Source organism: Sinocyclocheilus anshuiensis, unplaced genomic scaffold (assembly GCF_001515605.1).
Source record: "Sinocyclocheilus anshuiensis isolate Anshui unplaced genomic scaffold, SAMN03320099.WGS_v1.1 scaffold8090, whole genome shotgun sequence".
Classification (NCBI taxonomy): Eukaryota; Metazoa; Chordata; class Actinopteri; order Cypriniformes; family Cyprinidae; genus Sinocyclocheilus; species Sinocyclocheilus anshuiensis.
In genome coordinates, this window is record NW_015553765.1 from 25040 (window position 1) to 45029 (window position 19990).

At 40.3% G+C, this 19990-nt stretch overlaps 1 protein-coding gene across 3 annotated transcripts; it reads right to left on the reverse strand.

Moving 5' to 3' along the window:
* Nucleotides 1-11702, reverse strand: LOC107668420 (tumor protein p53-inducible nuclear protein 2-like). 3 transcript variants are annotated; one of them, XM_016460289.1, is made up of 4 exons: nt 11484-11702; nt 9501-9839; nt 5777-6212; nt 1-1352 (listed from the first exon to the last, which is right to left on the reverse strand). In XM_016460289.1, the coding sequence occupies exons 2-4, from the start codon at nt 9622-9624 to the stop codon at nt 1088-1090; spliced, it is 825 nt and encodes a 274-aa protein (XP_016315775.1). In that variant the 5' UTR covers nt 9625-9839; nt 11484-11702; the 3' UTR covers nt 1-1087. The 3 variants fall into 3 exon arrangements, with proteins under 3 accessions (XP_016315775.1, XP_016315774.1, XP_016315776.1); XM_016460288.1 differs by having other exon boundaries at nt 1-1355; nt 11484-11701; XM_016460290.1 differs by having other exon boundaries at nt 1-1355; nt 5777-5906; nt 11484-11694.
* Nucleotides 11703-19990: the final 8288 nt, after the last annotated feature.

Consider the following 19990-nt stretch of genomic DNA (forward strand, 5'->3'; position numbering starts at 1 on the left):
GTACTGAATGAATTACAAAATACACAAGAGTTTTGATGCTTACGGTTGATTCCAGTAGAATTTGATGTTAGCATGTTGCTAAGCTAACGCAAGGCAATGCTCTAATAAGCACAAATTCATAACACACCTAAATATTGGGTGTAAATATCTATTTATAAATGCACTGGGGTATTTTTTCCCATTCAGACTATGTATAGAATTGAGTGCCCACTTTCTCCACCATCTTGAATTGATTTCTTCAGTGAAACTGCCTTTTCTTGGAAGGATACTGCCTTTGCGGAAGCACACCAATAAATGGTGTTTCCTAAATGCTGTTTAGATAGGCAACTCACTAGGTTTAGAAAGAGAGGTCATACAAAAGCAAGCAATTAAATTAAATTGTTTGGGAGTCGAATTACTTTTGAAAGTTAGCACCGCTATGCTGAAAATCAGGCAGCAACATCTACTTTGAAATGACCTCTTTACAAACATATCTGGCTTATATAAATTTGTCTTAATCTGCAAACTCTCAACTGCATGTATCTGTTTACTATTCTTGCTCACTCACACTATCTACATACTTTTCATTCTTGTTGTCTTTAAGTGACCTTTTTTATTGCTGTAGTAGCTTTTTGTTCTCTCAGTGTGATGTGATCTTAGGATCATATTTCCATGAAGCATTCAGTGGTTGGCTCCTTCTTTTGACAATTTAACCTGATTATGTTTCAACAAACAGTGTCAATGTACCTGAAGTGTCATTGTTATACATTTAGAGGGATGTATGTAAAGATACAGAGTTTACATGTGTCTCCTTTTCAGCTATACTCCCAGATACTGATTTAGGTGTTATTGGAGGTACATGGCCATTTAAGCAAATATATGAATCGTCTTAGAGTAATTGTGCTTGGTAGTGGGTTTCCAAATAAGAGTGAAAAGAAGATAAACTGGCTTGTACTCAAAGACAAACCTGATTAATATGAAACTGAATAACATTATGTACATAAAACCAGTAAAAGCAAAAGGAGAACTTGAGAAGGTAGGGGATTCATTGGGAGGTGTGGGTTTTCTTGGGGTGGGTTATAATGCCCTCAATGTAAATTTTAATACATCAGTGGCAGACGTTGCGCTGGCATGGTTGGTGCAGGAAGGAATTGCGGGTGTGGGTCGCGCGCCGTTGCACCTGTTCACGCACACGGTTTTGGCGCTGCATGCGGTTGCGTGCCGGGTGGCGACGCTCAGTGCGGGCTTTGGCCCTCTGGACCCTGGAGACCTGGGTGACTTTAGCCAGGGCACCTGCTTGTGCGGCTGCTCCTCGGGTCACCCGTGTGGGCATGCTGCTCCTGGTCATTACGGGCGCTGCTGATTCAGACATCCTGCTGGAACAGTGCAGATAGGAGGAGGAATGAGAAGCATTGGAGTGAGAAGCAAATGGACAGAATGGAGTGAAAATGAAATGAGAAGATAAGATGGAAGACAAAATTAGGACATTGTCCAAGTTTTTCATATTCAGCATGATTTTTATTTGGTGTAAGTCGGGGTGTCCAGTCCTGCACCTGGAGAGCCAAAGTCCTGCAGTGTTTATCTCTAGTTCGCTACAACACACCTTGATTAGCTGGTTCAGGTGTGTTTAACTGGGGAAGGAGATCAACTCTGCAAGAGGCCTGTGAGGACCAGGACTAGGACTGGACACTCCTGGTGTAAGTGCTGACATATCCTACAACAGGGGTGTCCAAACCTGTTCCTGGAAAGCCAATGTCCTGCAGATTTTAGCTCCAACTTGCCTCAACACACTTGCCTGGATGTAGGGCTGCACGATAAATCGAAACGAAATGCGATTATTATGTGTATCTTTCAGTGAAGCACGGTTCTGTGATCAGCAGTAAATCTCCATCCGAAGGCCAGAGGGCGCTCTCGCGAGGAAACACCAAATACGCCTAGCAGAAGAAACCCAGGAAATCCCTATAGCGGTTGCTGAATAAACAGAAGATTTAACTGCTTTCTTTGATTCAACGTGACTAATAAACACATGGCTATGGCAATATATGGTTTATCTGAGTTCATATTATTATCATTTTTATTATAATAAAGTATATAATAATGCAATGCTAATCGACATAGCCTTTATCACTGCTTAGAATACTATGAAATATGTTGCGTGCCTTACTCTGTGTAAGAAGCCACATCATCTCACAGAAGGATATTTCAAACACTCGGCTGACGTTATGAAGTGAGTTTGGAGTAAAAATATGTTATTAAATGCGGTATTTTCATGTGCTTTCAGATGGAGCAGCATTTACTACACAGAGCCGTAGTTTACTGAGAAGCTACGCAAACAGCTGTCATTATCGTGAACAATTTCTTCGATTTCATAATCGGTCGATTATATCGTCTGCGTTTTGCGTAGCTTGCTGCTCCATCTGAAAGCAGGTTATGGTGATTTACTACTAATCACAGAGCCTGCTTTACTGACAACATGTGCATGACAATCGCATTCGATTAATCATGCAGCCCTACCTGGATATTTCTAGTTTGCCTAGTAAGACCTTGATTAGCTGGTTCAGGTGTGTTTAATTAGGGTTGGAGATAAACTCTGCAGGACATTGGCCCTCCAGGAGGAGCAGGATTGGACACTCCTGGTGTAAGTGCTGACATATCCTACAACGGGAGTGTCCAAACTGGTTCCTGGAAGGCCAATGTCCTGCAGAGTTTAACTCCAACCAACCCCAACATGAACACGCTTGCCTAGAAGTTTCTAGTGAGTATAAAGATCTTGTTTAGTTGGTCCAGGTGTTTTTAATTAGGGTTGATAAACTCTGCAGGAAAGTGGCCCTCCAGGAACTGATTTGGACACCCCTGTCTTACAATATTTATTACATACAAATGTTGAATGCATTGGTTTATAGATGAACAACAGTGGTCATTAATAGCCAATTTAAGTGGTCAATTTTTTCAGTTAGGAATGTCTGATCTTCATGATATAGAGAATATTATTGCAGGGTACACATAAGAGGCAATGTACCAAATTTAGTAAAAAAAATCATCCACCAGGTGGTACTATATGTGAATTTCTTATAGGCTACATCCGAAAGCTGACTTGCTGCCCTTCAGGCAATGAATATGCAGACAGAAAGTACCTCCCATAACTCATTTTGAACAGGCTTCTGAGCTTAATAGTTTATTGATCTACAACATACAGATAGAAAGAACTCTGGTGATAACTAAGCGGATATTTAATTATGGTAGTACAAATTGCTTGTTAGAAATGACATGAAAAGTTGGTCAAAAACATGCATTTAAACACAAACTGACCACCAACTACATGTTTCAGGCACCATATTTATTTTTAGCTCAACTGTCACGGAATTGAATGCATAGCAAATTGAAATTGAAAACTGAAAATACGCCTAATGGAAACGCGCCAATTTCGCAAAAACTCCCATATATCGCAAAAAAAGTTTTTACGCTCGCATGAGGTGGTTTTTCAGGCAATTCGAAAAATTATTATTTCGCAAAATTGCAATGGAAATGGTTATTTCGCATTTACAGGTCACCTGGCGTACATAAAAGTCAAATGATCATTCTTTAATGCACTATGGCCTCAAAGAAACACCTCATACGTGGCCGCTCTCAAGTATAAGGGGCTTTTCTTGTCATTAATGCTTGGATAACCCCTTATTTACACTACATTATGGCTCTGACACGGCCACCGGAGCTGATCGCGGCCACTCTAGTCAATGATTGTGTTCAGACCAGCTGCGGTATGTTTCAGAAGCATTACACGCCTACATCTCCTTCGATTAAAAATAATGGCTAGTGCGGTGGCTGCAATATACGTAAACCTACCAGCACCTGTCACCATGACTTATCGCGAGAGGAAAAAAAATCACATTTTAGTTGCATAACATGGAAACGGTGGAAACGCCGTCATTTTGCAGTGTTTTTTTATCGACAGTTATAAAATATCTATCTGTAATGGAAACCCACCTATAGAACCCCTGAACTAGGCCCAACAAAATGTCAACACCAGCAAGCAATAAATCAAGATGTGTTAATCCAGGGGTGTCCAAACGTGGTCCTGGAGGGCCACTGTCCTTCAGAGTTTACCTTCTGCTTGCCTCAACACACCTGCCTGCAAGTTTCCAGTTTGCCCAGTAAGACCTTGATTAGCTGGTTCAGGTGTGTTTCATTGGGATTGGATCTAAACTTTGCAGGGCATCGGCCCTCCAGGAACAGGATTGGACACCCATGTATTAGTCATTCCATGTTTTTGTCCTAACCAACTGTGATGACAAGACATTTTGTCAGTCACCAGTGGCCTGTAGCACGAAGCAAGATGAACAAACTCTAAGTTGCAGAGTAAGTTTTGAGTTGACAAAAAGCCAACCCAGTTTAGACCAGGTTCACCGGGCTCACAAAGCCCGATACAAACGTTCTCTGTCAACTCAGAGTTTGAGCCAGAGTTTGTGCACTTCAACGTGTGACGTGCAGCAAACAGCCAATCACAGGGAACATGGAGAGCATCAGCAAAGCGCGAGAGTCAGCGCAATTCACTTTTCTGCTGAAGATTAAGAGATGTCGTTATTAAAAATGTAATAAATTTAAATGAATTTACAAGGCAGGAATAACACCTCTGCTGCAGCAAAAGTTTGGCAGCAGAAAGAAAATATATGACTATGCAAAGGAATCAAATAAATTTAAAGTTTAGTAATTTTAAAAGTTGGATATATTACAGCTTTTATATATATATATAATTTAAAGGGGTCATATGATGCTATTTTAAAAATCATTATTTGGTGTATTTGGTGTAACAGAATATGTTGACATGCTTTAATGTTCAAAAAACACATTATTTTTCAAATACTGTACATTATTGTAGGTCCTCTATGCCCCGCCTCTCTCAAACGGGTCATTTTATACAAAGCCCCTCCTTCCGACAAGCACAGTCTGCTCTGATTGGCCAGCTGACCGAGGGCATTGTGATTGGCCGAACACCGCAAGCACTCGTCGGAAATGTAATGTCCCTTACCATAATCGCGAGCTTCATCTTTCAAAATAAATGTAAAGACAGTAAATCAGTGCATTGTGATTGGCCGAACACCACAAGCACGCGTCGGAAATGTAACGCCCCTTTCCATAATCTCGAGCTTCAGCTTTCAACATAAATGTAAAGACGGTACATAATGTCCTTAGTTTTACCATCAGTTCAAGCCTGAAAGTAGAACAGTCACGTGACAGACACAGTGATGATACTCGTATGTATTTGCAGTACACAAGCCGCGGTTAAGAAAGCTGACTCTGTGATCACGCACACACACACACGACGCGATACATACACTACATGGCGCCAAAAATCAGTTCAAAATTTGAACAGTCAATAGCAAATACTTAAACTAATAACAAAACATACTTACAGTCGCTGATTCAGAACTTTAAATACGAAGCTTAAAATGAATTGCCACTTCATATAATAATTATATGAATATACTATATGAATTATAAACAATTACAATTAATATAAATATAATAAATAAGTACCTGCAAAAGTCAGGCTATTTTGTCTCTAAAATTCTTTGACTGTAAACTGCTTTAATTTGGAAGTGAGAGATACGGGGGAGTGGCTTCATGTAGCGCGAGTTACCATGGTGATGAAACCCGCTCAAAACCAACCCATCTTCTTCAGCCCGAAAACTCAGAGTTTGCTCAAACTAAATGTGAACTTACCTGAGTAAAGCAACAAACCCAAACCAAGTGACATCTCACTGCAGAAAAAAATGCAAACAGCGGAAGTGAAATTTACCTGACACTGCCATTCAGGCTGGTGGTGCTCTCTTCCACCGCAGGGAGAGGGCCAGCGGAGACGTACACGGACATGCTGGGGTGCTCGATGAGGAGGTCCTCCATGGGGCTGGCCTCCGCTGTGGCTCCCTCTGCAGTAAAACAGGGGGGAGGGGTGACAAACCAGCTCTCATCCATGCTGCAGGAACACGATCCCCGCTCGCTTAACAACACATTCACTTCTACTGACTCAAGGTGAGAGAAGGAGGAGGAGGGATGTGAGGAGGGATGAGGAGGAGAGCAGATGGAAGGGAAGGAAGGATGTGCCGCCTGTATCCTGCCTGCTCTAGTCCTGCGGTTTCTGCAGGTGGGAGGAGAGGGGCCGCATATCTGAGATGCATGACATTCACTGCGGGGACGGGCGCATGCTACTGAAGCTGCCTCTGGCCCATCCTCACCTTCAGTGAAGTAGGAAGTGATAGAAGACAGAACAGGGTGTGTTTCCAGAATATGAAAGGTTTGGTTGAAGCCATGCGAGTGGGGGATGCCAGTACCATGAGCACACATACCAATAAAAGGAAATCATTCAAATATGGACAAACGAGAAGAGATACAGAAACAACAGAAAAACATAGAAAATACTACCATTAGTTGCTTTAAAACCCTTTTAAATGATCATGATCTACTCACCATGTACTACTTTGTACTACTAAGTCCCAACAACTTGATTCCAAAACCTAGTGAGATGCCTACTTGTGCAGCATTTCAAATGGAAAGCGTGTCATTTCTAGTAATAGTCTGAACAGCCCAATGGACCTTTTCCACATTTCCAGGTTTCTCAGCAGCGGAAGTCGTCATAGTTGGGTTAACTTCGAGAGCAGTGAATGGGAGAGTACCACAAAAATATAATAGAGAGAGACTGATAACGGCAGTCAGAAGAGAGAACGATGTCAAATTTACCGTCCCTCCCATTGACGCTGCATTAGAAACACCCTCCCATTAGCGTCAGCTAGTTTTTTTTTTTTTTTTGTTGTAATTTGATGCAGATGTAATACAATACAAAGAATAGTGTTATAAAGGTACATACATAAAAAAAAAAAATACAAATATGAAAAACTTTGGAGGATTTACGATGCTGATGACCGTTAAACGCGTCACAGTCTTGTGACACTTACTCAACCATTGGCGACAGTTGGGAGGGACTATCGCGAATAATGGCTAAAAGAGGGAGATTGTAGCAGGAATTACACACTTCACCAAAACTCAGAGCCCAGGGGTTGATAGAGTTACCTGTTCATTAAAACCAGATTATTATTTCAGGTAGTTATGCTGACAGTTTTACTAACTTAGGGATATGTTGGTGCCAATAGCCTAGTAGGCAGTGTGCTGACATAAAAGGCCGTTGTGTTTGCGGGTATCCTGAGTTCGAATCCCAGACCCCTCGCTCTCTCCTACTTCGCTTCTTGTCTACTTTTGGCAAAAAAAAAAACAAAAAAAAACTTGCTCATGGATATTTGCTGCATTCAAATATGTCTACAACCTTGCTATATAGTATGTGAAAACAGCGCACCAAAGGAGTAGTATGCAGTAATGTTAAGAAAAAAATGGTAGGTGAGAAGTACCTGGATGACCTGTTACTTCTAATGAGGTTCTGGAGCACACATTCGATGTACAGTTTACTGTGCCGAGTTGCAAATGGCACTGATGCAGGCTCACGCAGCAGTGATAATATGGTGAATCTAGTATTTCTGAATTGTATTCATACTACTCATATTTATACTACATTGAACATAGGACTGCACGATAAATCGAAATGAAATCGAAATCGCGATTAGGCAGAAGCTGCGATTGTCATGTGTATCTTTCAGTGAAGCACGGTTCTGTGATCAGCAGTAAATCTCCATCCGAAGGCCAGAGGGCGCTCTCGCGAGGAAACCCAGGAAATCCCTATAGCCTAGCTGAATAAACAGAAGATTTAACTGCTTTCATTGATTCAACGTGACAAATAAACACACGGCTACAGCAATATATGGTTTATCGGAGTTCTTATTATTATCATTATTATTTATAATAAAGTATATAATAATGCAATGCTAATCGACATAGCCTTTATCACTGCTTAGAATACTATGAAATATGTTGCGTGCCTTATTCTGTGTAAGAAGCCACATCATCTCACAGAAGGATATTTCAAACACTCGGCTGATGTTATGAAGTGAGTTTGGGTTAAAAACATGTTATTAAATGTGGTATTTTCACGTGCTTTCAGATGGAGCAGCATTTACTACACAGAGCTATAGTTCACTGAGAAGCTACGCAAACAGCTGTCATTATCGCGAACTATTTCTTCGATTTCATAATCGTATGATTATATCGTCTGCGATTTTTTTGCGCAGCGTAGCTTGTCAGAGATCTACGGCTTTGTGTAGTAAATGCTGCTCCATCTGAAAGCAGGTGATGGAGATTTACTATTAATCACAGAACCAGCTTTACTGACAAGATGTGCATGACAATTGCATTCGATTAATCATGCAGCCCTGCTAGACAGTATGCGATTTTGGACTATAGCACACTGAGTCTGAAATTGTCGTATGCGTTTTTTTCGTATTCGTCATCCTTTCTTATCAAAATGCTTGTTACGGATGTGAAAACGCAGAAAATCGAACCTGATCCAAAAATTTTTATGATGGATGAAAGTTTTGTTGGCAGTGTGTAAACGTGATTGACACAATGTGAGGTTGTGTTTACTTTTTAACATGCAAAAATTTCAGACGAGAATTTCAAAATCAACTCCGTGTGCAATGACCTTATGATGGTAGTTGATCTGGAATAGAAAACCATGCTAATTTTGTTGATATTGCTATTTGTGCGATTTACATTCTTTGAGTTATTATATGCTGTATGGCACATTTTGAACTCAACGACACACAAAATTGAGCTGTGCAGCTACAAGTATTTATAGTTACATACAAAGAGTATGTTTTGGGCCTTAGAGTATCACATCTTTAGCTTAGCAAAATGCTATTTTTAGCATTTGATGATTCCTGTGGGCTTTGCCTGAGGATTGCTATTTGCATGTTATGCATACATGACTGTTAAAACAGTTGCTGGCTATGAAAAGCATTGCAGACCGGGTTCCATGGTGGTTGTGGTGATGCCTCACAAGCTGCCGTAAATAGCGAGGCAGTTCACTAGGTTTTGGAACCAAGCCGATTTTTCCAAATTCATAAAGATTAATTCATTACATTCAGTAGATTGTTGGGTTACACTTTACTTGAAGGGGTGTGCATAAGACTGACACGACACCTTCATAATCATGACATGACACCTACATAATCATGACATGACACGTCATGAATATGAAGGTTTTTTATGCATGTTTATGACAACTGTCATTAAGTGTCATTCGCTCAGTTATGTCATTTTTAATGCAAATATGACATTATTTGACCTAACCCTAACCTAACCCTACCCCTACCCTTACCCCTAACCATAGCCCAGATATTCATGAAAAGTCTCATGTCATGATTATGTAGATGTCATGTCATGATTATGAAGGTGCCATGTCAGTCTTATGCACACCCCTTCAAGTAAAGTGTTACCGATTGTTGCCTTTTTACTCCGACATACTCTTCAAACTTGAAACTAACTTAAATATAATTTGTTCCTTGCCTTTATTTAGTAAACTGTATAAATTTAGGTCCCATTAAAGGCAGAGTTTTGTGTTGTTTGTGTAGGACACTCACCGTGCAGATTGACCAGGAGCCATCCCTCTTCATCAGCCTCAGACACGCAGGGCTTCGGTCCCTTCAGATCTGGAGTAACTTCTTCCTCGCTTCCAAAGAACAAACTGGTGAGCCGCTGGAACATGGCTGCCTCGGAGGTCAAAGGTCACAGTTTTTTGTTTCCTGAGGGATAGCTGCCTTAGAAGGTTTTTTTTAATAGCTGTTTAATTAACTAAAGTTGCTAATTTTTGTGTTTTTTCAGTGATGTAACAGATGGCAGGTTGATCACAGGTGTATTGGCCTTTTTTGAGTCTTCAGAGAAGGCGCAGTGTAATATAAGGTCTCACTTGGTGCAAAGATCTACATTTGATAAAGACAGAAAAAAAGAAGAACAGAATTGGTCAAGAAAACCATATCATAAAATAACATTTCATAAAAATAACATTTAGCAACCTCTAGAACAACACATTTAGTGGCACTATGAGTATTTGGCTTTTTTTGTTTTTTACATTTTGTAATGTAATATAATAATGTGGTTTATAAATAATTTACACACACACACACATATATATATATATATATTAGTGCTGTCAAATGATTAATCGCATACAAAATAAAAGTTTTTGTTTACATAATACAGTATATGATGCGATTAATCACGATTAATCGTTTGACAGCACTACAATATATATATATATACACACACACACACTGCATAACGGAATTGGTATTTAGGGTGGAAATGTACTTTGTGATAAAATTCATGAAAATAATCATAATGGTCCTAAACATGCTACATTCTTTTAAATGCAATCTTTTTATCATGTAATTTTAGCTTGAAATATAACTGGTGCTTGTTAATTATGACTGGAATATGAATATGAAATATAACCAGTATCTATCTCTCTGTCTCTCTTCATCCACATCATGAATTAAATTTAATTATTTTAATTCATGATGTGGATGATGAACTGTAGTTCATGAACTACATGTTCATATAGACATGTATTATTTTATGTAAGAAGCTTATAATCTTATTTTTTGCATCTCATTCACTGAACTGAAAAAAAAGAAGTCCCAGTGGCTCCCCTGCAGGCGGGCTTTAACCACCCGTCAGTGGGCGGGGCTTCAGATGCGCAACCCTGCGTGGGGCCGACGTCACAGACGCAACTGACCCCGCCCTCGTTGGACTCGCGGACCGAGTATGAAATAACTGAAAGGAAGCAGGGTCATTCTGATAGAAATCAGCAAAAACAGCCCCGTTTATGACTATGGCTTTAGCAACAAGATATAAAAATAGTTTTTTTCCGCCCAAGATAAACCGAATGCATTCGCCAAAAACGAAAATGCGTTTAATAAAAATGAATTTATCGTACTGCTTGAAAAACAACACCGAATCCTGTGTTTACAGATGAATCCAAGGCAACCGTGGCCATATATTTGAAAAACAGTAAAGCAACAAGCGAACATGAATGCCAAACGCAATAAGAGCAGTGAACAGGAGCATATATAATGCGGAGAGAGAGAGAGAGACAGGGTCACAGCAATGACAGCTCGGATCAAGGGTATTACCAGCTCTCAAATCACTCATATAACCACAGCCGGTGTACACCAGCCCTAAAATCACATGCTCTTCAATAATAAAGCTGGTGGTTGATGGACGAGTTGCTGCAGATACAGGCAGATCACACATCTAACGCACTGCTTCTAAACGGCGACTTGAAAACACAATGCTGTAATGAATGCTATTTGTAAGCGACGTCTGTATGAACAGATCAGAAACCATCGACTGGCTTTGGTCTCTGCTGTGAATACGATCTATCGCGAGAGCAAAATAATGATGTCTTATGATAGGAATAACATACTGTTCATACAGATCCATTTATGGACAATCTACAGCTCGTGGCAGCTGTTATTAGCGCTAGCTTTCTACAGGCAGGTCTGCTCTAGTCTCAACAGACGGACTGAAGTCTGCTACAAAACAGAAGAGATTCAGCATCTTACCTGCAAGATTATTCAAGCTGTAAACGTGACGACCACACAATAAAAACAACACAAATCTTAAAGCATAGCTTTAGGTATTCTTTTTGTATGAGGTAGTCATTTCACAAAAAACGAAAATGAAAAAGTCTTTCTTCTCAGAAGAAATCTGCGTGTAAATGGTGTTTACACGTCGCTTCGATCGTAGCATCTGCAGCTAGTGTGTTTCCAGCAGATACGGTTAGCTGTCATTGCTTCAGCTGATCCGCGGATCACAATAGAGGACGTTCAAAACAGCTGAGTGTGACGTCACGGCGCTAGTGGCAACGGCCTGACTCCGCCCACTCCGGCCGCTGGACCAATCAGAGGGTTACACCAGAGTGAAGCGGTGGGGCTTGGGCAGATCGAGGTATCATCAAAGTCATTGTACTTTAACAAATTGCTTATGAAATCGCATACATCTACATTTAGCCTTAAAGCGGAAAGCATTTAGTATAGCTTGCATTGTTTTATTGTGTATAGAATAATGCTGAAAAAGAACAAGGTTATTAGATGTTTACACTGTCAATACAATTATTTTTATCTAGCAAAGTTGAAAGTTATTTAAACTGTAGTCAGAGATGTGTAACCATAAAAGATTCTGACATAAAGGCCAAGCGAGCTGGTATGAAATGAGTTCACAGGATTGCATCATTCGTTTGATTATATGTGACCCTGGACCACAAAACCAGTCATAAGTGTAGATGTATCATACAGTGAATAAATACGCTTTCCATCGATGTATGGTTTGTTAGGATAGCACAATATCTGGCTGAGATACAACTATTTGAAAATCTGGAATCTGAGGGTGCAAAAAAATCCAAATATTGAGAAAATCATCTTTAAAGTTGTCCAAATGAAGTTCTTAGCAATGCATATTACTAATCAAAAATTAAGTTTTGATATATTTACGGCAGGAAATTTACAAAATATCTTCATGGAACATGATCTTTACTTAATATCCTAATGATGTTTGGCATAAAAGAAAAATCTATAATTTTGACCCATACAATGTATTGTTGGCTATTGCTACAAATATCCCCCAGCGACTTAAGACTGGTTTTGTGCTCCAGGGTCACACATTGTCATTGCCTTTGGCTTGTCTGAGGTGCCTGTCTGAAATATTATGTCACTGGTGTGGCTTGGGCTGGTAAGGAGCATTTCTGGTAATGCAGGTAATATGATCGGTGTTATGTGAGCTCTGTCTCTTTAAACAGTGTTTGTAAATATTGCCTGTCCCTCCCTCTCCACATTCCTCACTATGGGGGCGGGGCTTAGACTGCCACGTGTCACGAGCAACCAATCACAACTCCAGGTCTGAAAACTGACATGTCAGCAACCTATAGAAAACAACTGGTATTAGGAAAGCCCTTGAGGTTTGACTGGCGTTTTTAAGCTTCAGGATCTTTAGATAGTAACTCGTATTATTTTTATTTGCATATTTGTTCTAACACTAGCAGACATGTAATAATTGTATGGCGATTATTACACATTACTAGACAATATTGGCAATAGTAACATTTTAACTGCATGTATTTTAGGATTATGAGAGAGACAAATTTATAGATCAGGATATTATAAAGACTTTTTAAGTGGCCTCTTTTGATTTGTGTCAGTTATCTAGCAGCCATAAATCCTAGTAATCACTTAACAATGTGCTTGTACCTAATAAAATATTTTAGCAACAGACTAATTATGATCATAAATATAATTTTGCAGTGGACACTTTTCAGGCTGTGATGGCACGTTTCCACACGTATTAACATCAGAAATCTAGCAGTGTATATACTATACAGTATGTCAAAACAATGACACCTTTCCCATAATTCCGATATTGAATTATTACAGTGATATTACATATTGAGCAAGCAAAGTGTTCTGTCATTAACCGGGATGTTTCACAATCAAAAATGTTTACACACACACACACACACAGACACACACACACACACACACACACACACACACACACACACAGAAGGACTCTCCATAAACATATTGATTTTTATATGATTTGACCTTTATATTTAATCTCCTAACTCTAACCCTAACTCTATCCAAATCCTCACAGGAAAACAAAACTTCACTTAGTATTGATACTCTTTTCCTCACAGGGACTGAAATTTTGTCCTCACAATGTCAAACATTTCAAGTTTTACTATCCTTGTGGGGACATTTGGGAAAACATGAACCACACATATACAGGTGAATAAATCTGATGTGTTATATAATACATTTCTTTGTCCTGTCCCAGAATGATAATGTGCACAAGAAAACATAGACAATTACGGATTCATTGTGGAAATGCAATTCAAGTTTGAATTTAGGGAGGCAGAACTACAATCACATAACTACTGTATTTAATTTTAAATAATATTTCTCTACATATATTGTCACATGTTTGTTTCTGTTCTCCCGATTACGTTCCATGTGTTTATAAGCCCTGTGTTTTCCTCAGTTCCCTTGTCTTGTGTTGATGTTGTTTGGTGGTAGTGTTCTCCAGTGTTTCCTTTGGAATTACCAATGAAAGACTCTATTTTGGATTACTCCTTCGCCGTGTTATTTTTCCCTACCTAGTGTTTTGTTCTTGTTTTGATAATTAAAGACTCTATCGTGGACTACTTCCTCTCCGTGTGCTTCCTCCGCACCACGACCCGTGACAGAACGCAAGACCTCAAAACCTGAAAGTAAGCTGCGTCTTTTCCCCCATGTTTGTTTTCAGCCTTTTTTGAATAGTTTTTGTTTTCCTGTTTTTTTCCCCCACGGCATGGAAACGTTTCGCCACTCCAAAGACGAGCCCGCCGGCCGCGGCTCACTCCAGCCCGCCAGCCGCTCCGACTCCGAAGATAGGCCCGCCGGCCGCACCGTTGTCAAGCCCGCAGGCCGCTACGAAGTCAAGCCCGCCGGTCACCGCAATGGCAAGCCTGTCAGCCACGCCTTTCACCCCGAGCCTAGAGGGGAATCTGTGGAGGAGAAGGCGGTTGGTTCTGGTCCCAAGGTCGCCGGCCGCTAAGAAGTCAACCCCGCCGGCCGTGGCTTTCTCAAGCCCGCCGGCCGCCATTGACCCAAGCCCGCTGGTCACCGCAACGGCAAGCCCGCCAGCCGTGCCTTTCACCCCGAGCCTAGAGGGGAATCTGAGGAGGAGAAGGCGGTTGGTTCTGGTCCTTAGGCTCGCTCCAGTGTCGGCTCCAGCCCCAGAGCTCTCTCTAGTGTCGACTCCAGCCCCAGAGATCGCTCCAGTGTCGGCTCCAGCCCCAGAGCTCTCTCCAGTGTCGGCTCCAGCCCCAGAGCTCTCTCCAGTGTCGACTCCAGCCCCAGAGATCGCTCCAGTGTCGGCTCCAGCCCCAGAGCTCTCTCCAGTGTCGACTCCAGCCCCAGAGATCGCTCCAGTGTCGGCTCCAGCCCCAGAGCTCTCTCCAGTGTCGACTCCAGCCCCAGAGATCGCTCCAGTGTCGGCTCCAGCCCCAGAGCTCTCTCCAGTGTCGACTCCAGCCCCAGAGATCGCTCCAGTGTCGGCTCCAGCCCCAGAGATCGCTCCAGTGTCGGCTCCAGCCCCAGAGATCGCTCCAGTGTCGGCTCCAGCCCCAGAGGGCTCCAGTTCCCGAGTATAGCCCACGGAGGGCTCCTGTCCTTGTGTCCTTGAATCCCGTCCAGAGCACCCCCAAGGGATCCGCCATGGCAACCTGAACTGTCTGCTGCACCATGGCTCCCCGAGCTGCCCGCTCCGCCATGGGACCCGGATCCGGTACTGCCTTGGAGGCGTCCGGTCCAAGCCTGTCCTGTGGGACCTCGAAGGCGGGGGGCGATATCTGTCACATGTTTGTTTCTGTTCTCCCTGATTACGTTCCATGTGTTTATAAGCCCTGTGTTTTCCTCATTTCCCTTGTCTTGCATTAAAGTTACATCGTGGTTGTTGTCTCCCTCTGTTTCCAAGTGTTTTGTTCTTGTTTTGATAATTAAAGACTCCGTCGTCGATTACTTCCTCTCCGTGTGCTTCCTCCGCACCACGACCCGTGACATAATATAACACAGTTATCACATTTTATTATCCATAGACCTACTATCATACACACAAGTAAGTCTATTATTTTCAGAAGCATTACATAATATGAACAACAAATGTCAATAAAATAATCAATCACACCACCTGTATAAATGTGTATTTATTTATATTTGAATATTTAATTTCATTCCATTCATTACAATCCCATTTCTGCTCTGAGAAAAAGAACCCCTGTATAGTTTTAAAAAAGTTATCTAACTTCTCTAACTAGTTTAGTTGGGGGAAAGGATTAAAAATCAACTTTAAAATACAGTGTATTTCCTGAAGATAATGTGGTTCTCAACCTTTTTGCCCACAAGGCCCCCCTATAAGGAAATATTCCACAAGATGTTTTGACCTCAGAAAAGCATAAAAGTGATTCAAAACAAATTTTGCCATTGTAGTAAATTCCCATTCATAGCAACCATATGGGAGTGGAGTAACATATCTAAACTCTAAGGAGGAGAATGGGGTTCCTCTTATGGTTCCACATAGCACCTTTTGACACCATTGGCCTATAAAGATATGTGCTATAGCACTTAAAGTGGTTCCTGATTACAAGCCAGTGAACCACTTTTAGTGTATATTAGCACCATTTATTGTTTGTTTTGGAATCTGATAGAGCATTTGGCTCTGGAAAAATGCAGTGAAGCATGACATCAGACTTAACAAGCATATGATCTTTATTTTATGGACCGTGGTAAAAAATAAATAAAAGGACTTAATTTCCCAGAATGCTTTAATACCCCAAAAGTTTTTCAAATAGAGTCAAACAAACAACATGAAGCAGGTTTACAAGATGGAAACTTTTAACAGAAGGCCTACGTTTTATGTTCTTGCCCATTTTGCGTTGGACTAGTCAGTCCAGTCCAGTCACATTCTGGCGGTCAGTTAATTCAAAATGCAACATTGCTCTGCTTCTTTAAGCAATGTCAACTTGTGACTCAACCAACAGCGTGACTTTGGGGTGGGGTGGAAGGAGTGTTTGGAAAACCTGTTTGGAAACCACTATTGCTGCAGAAACTTCACACCACAGCTTTAAAGGGGTCATGAACTGGCTTTGTTTTTATTTAGTTTTGTTCTCTGAGGTCTGGTTGAATAGGCACAGTGGATTGTAGACCGCTCACTGCTATGATTGGCTAACAGTTGAGTGACGGTCTACATCCTTCACAGATGGACACTGCAGTGATTTAGGTTAAAAATGCATACATTTTCAGTACATATCAAACGATCATCAGACAAAGCAGTAGTGATCATCTTTTAGTTTCAATCTTTTTGAAAATCCCGCGTCGAAGTGCGCCTTGTTTGTAAACGAATCCGCGGTAAAATGAAGCGAACAAAAGACCAAGTTCTTACTGACGGAGTCTGGATCTTCTGAAACTTACAGGATGTTTTTATAGCACAATGACCTCTCATATGTGACCCTGGAGCACAAAAGCAGTCTTAAGTCGCTGGGGTATATTTGTAGCAATAGCCAACAATACACTGTATGGGTCAAAATTATTGATTTTTCTTTTATGCCAAAAATCATTAGGATATTAAGTAAAGATCATGTTCCATGAAGATATTTTGTAAATTTACTACTGTAAATATATTAGAACTTATTTTTTGATTAGTAATATGCATTGCTAAGAACTTCATTTGGACAACTTTAAAGATGATTTTCTCAATATTTTGATTTTTTTTTGCACCCTCAGATTCCAGATTTTCAAATAGTTGTATCTCAGCCAAATATTATCCTAACAAACCATACATCAATGGAAAGCGTATTTATTCAGCTTTCAGATGATGCATAAATCTCAATTTCGAAAAATTGACCCTTATGACTGGTTTTGTGGTCCAGGGTCTCATATGTCAAAAGATCAAGGGAATTTTGGTTTCTCAGTTCATTACCCCTTTAAGACAGCTAAGTACATTCCTAGAAACATCAGATTCTTGACATTTCTGTCGCTGTTTCCACTACTGCATACATTATGTACTTGTTTCCCAGCTATTTCCTCGAGTGTTGTCGGCTTGTTTGGCAGGTGTCTTTTCTCAGGCCTTCACCTTTGCTTAAGGGTGGAAAAGTGGGTGAAAGTTCACTGTGCGCGGTGTTATATTTTGAACTTCAGCAGCCTGTAAAAAACACTTGACTGGAGTGACTCTCCTCGCTATTCATGAGCATCAGCAGTGTTGGGGGTAATATATTACAAGTAACGCGAGTTACGTAATCAGATTACTTTTTTCAAGTAACTAGTAAAGTAACGCATTACTTTTTAATTTACAAGAGAATATCTGAGTTACTTTTTCAAATAAGTAATGCCAAAAGTAGCGCAAAAGTAACGTAACGCATTACTTTCCATAAAAAGTAACTAAGTACTTATGGAGTAACGCAATATTGTAATCCATTACTTTTAAAAGTAACTTTCCCCAACACTGAGCATCACAGAAACCCAAGCCTCTTAAAAAGGTAAGAAAATGCACATTTAGTTTAAGTCTGTTTAGAAACTAGCTTATGAGGATTTGCAAATAGGATCCTAAGTGGCTGTGAAAGACTTTCCCTGCAGATGGCAGATAACAGAGATAGACGGCTGTTTTGAGAGCAAACACCACAACAGCTGATTTTACTGTAGCTCTCTACACTTGTCATGCTTTGAAATCGCCTTCATGGCCCTCTTAAACTTTCCAGCTTCCTCACTAAAAACAGACGCGATAGCGATGGCCACAGTGAACCGGCTGAAGTGCTTTCTATCTTGCTGGAGGAGGAGCCAGATGAAAGCTCAAATAGGAGGAAACACTGGAAACACATCAACACAAATGCTTGGGAGCTTTTGTTAGAGAGAGGACGATCCTATCTCTTTTTATTCAGTCACACTTACACACCTGAGTTACAGTCACTAGAGGATCTTCCTTATTCAGCTATGTTAGGAATTCAGACGATGACTATGTATTTTGTAATTTGCACAAACTCGTTGGTGCACTAAATGCTTTTTATAACTTACCTTTCCTGTCGAGGCATTTTACAATAGCAACCCCTTGAGACACTTTTCTGTCCTCTAAGGCAGGGGGGTTTTAAACTTAATTGAGCCCAGTGCAAAGCATTTTTAGGATTGCCTTTTTGAATTGAAAATTGAAAACAAGGCATTTTAGACGTGCAGCATAATCTACTGTTTGGATCAGCAGTCATGTTTTGGATCAGAGCTAATATGTATCTCTTTGTTAATCAATGCTGTTAATCTCAACTGACTGTCACCTTGATCTTTTGTATCTAAAGAACAGACATGTTTGCAGACAGAGAAAGTCCATAACAAGCAGTGCTTCATGCCCTCACTCTCTCTCTCTCTTTTAGTGCTAATTCTTGATAAGATGGAGGTCATTTCTGAGGCCTGCTGAGTGTCTCTGCTCTCACTCTTTATCTCTAGAGTTCACATGGAGCGTTTTTGGCTCAGAGTGGGATATGATGGCATGCGGTAATCTACTGTAGCTGCAAGTCTTCAACCACGCTCTGCATGGTGTTCATTAAAACACAATAGCAGATAGCTCTTTGAACAAATCTTTGAGAAATTACAATTTTATGTACTCGTGTTGTTCCAAACATGTATGGCTTTTCTTTCTTCAGTGGAACATAAAAGAAAATATTTTGAAAAATGTCTAATTTTGTCTAGTTTAAGTTCCAAATTCCAAATGGTGCACTCTTAATAATAAAGGACCAAAAATTTTTTTTTTTTTTCCACAGCAATGCCATAAAAGAACCATTTCAGAGAACAGTTCTCCCTCATGGCAATAAATAAATAAATAAATAATAAAAAAATTATAAATATTTCCACTAAAAGAACCTTTTGTAGAACGGAACATTTCCATAGATGTTAAAGGTTCTTCACGGAACAATCAGTTCCAATAAAGAACCTTGAGTATACTGTATATTGCTAATATATATTTTAAAATATATTTATCAATATATTTTCAATAGGTTTTAGTTTAGTTTTTTTTTTTTTTAGTTCAGTGCTCTTTACAAGATATAGTTGACATAAGTATATTTCAGACAGAAACAAATTGCTGTATGCGCAGTGGAGTCCAATATTGTTTTCTTCAGTTTAACATTATAAAAAAGACAATAATAAAAATCTCTTTGACTTACACTGAAGGAGGGACCTGGGTCATATCTAGTAACTGGAATATCACAGACACTTGAGGATGGGGTTTTTGACTTGGGCCCATAGCAACACCCAAGCCATCACCCACAACACCATAATAAACATAGGCTACATGAATGTCATGACAACAGCCCACAACACCCAGCACCATAGTGCTTTGCATAGACTAATAACACTCACATTTACATCAGGAAATGCAAAAGTCTCGCTGGATTTACAAGAGCTCAAGTAGTAAAAAAATCCAGACAGGGAAGCAAGCAGGGCAGACTACAGAGGAAGAGTGAAGCAACATTTTATTATCTACTACAGCATTTGCA

What these genes read in the sequence shown, in the direction of transcription:
- LOC107668420 (XM_016460288.1), bottom strand. Translation starts at nt 9,624, where the DNA reads ATGTTCCAGCGGCTCACCAGTTTGTTCTTTGGAAGCGAGGAAGAAGTT. An exon ending in GCTCCTGGTCAATCTGCACG is followed by an intron (nt 6,213 to 9,500) that starts GTGAGTGTCCTA and finishes ACTTCACTGAAG; the next exon opens with GTGAGGATGGGCCAGAGGCA. An exon ending in AGCCTGAATGGCAGTGTCAG is followed by an intron (nt 1,356 to 5,776) that starts GTAAATTTCACT and finishes GCACTGTTCCAG; the next exon opens with CAGGATGTCTGAATCAGCAG.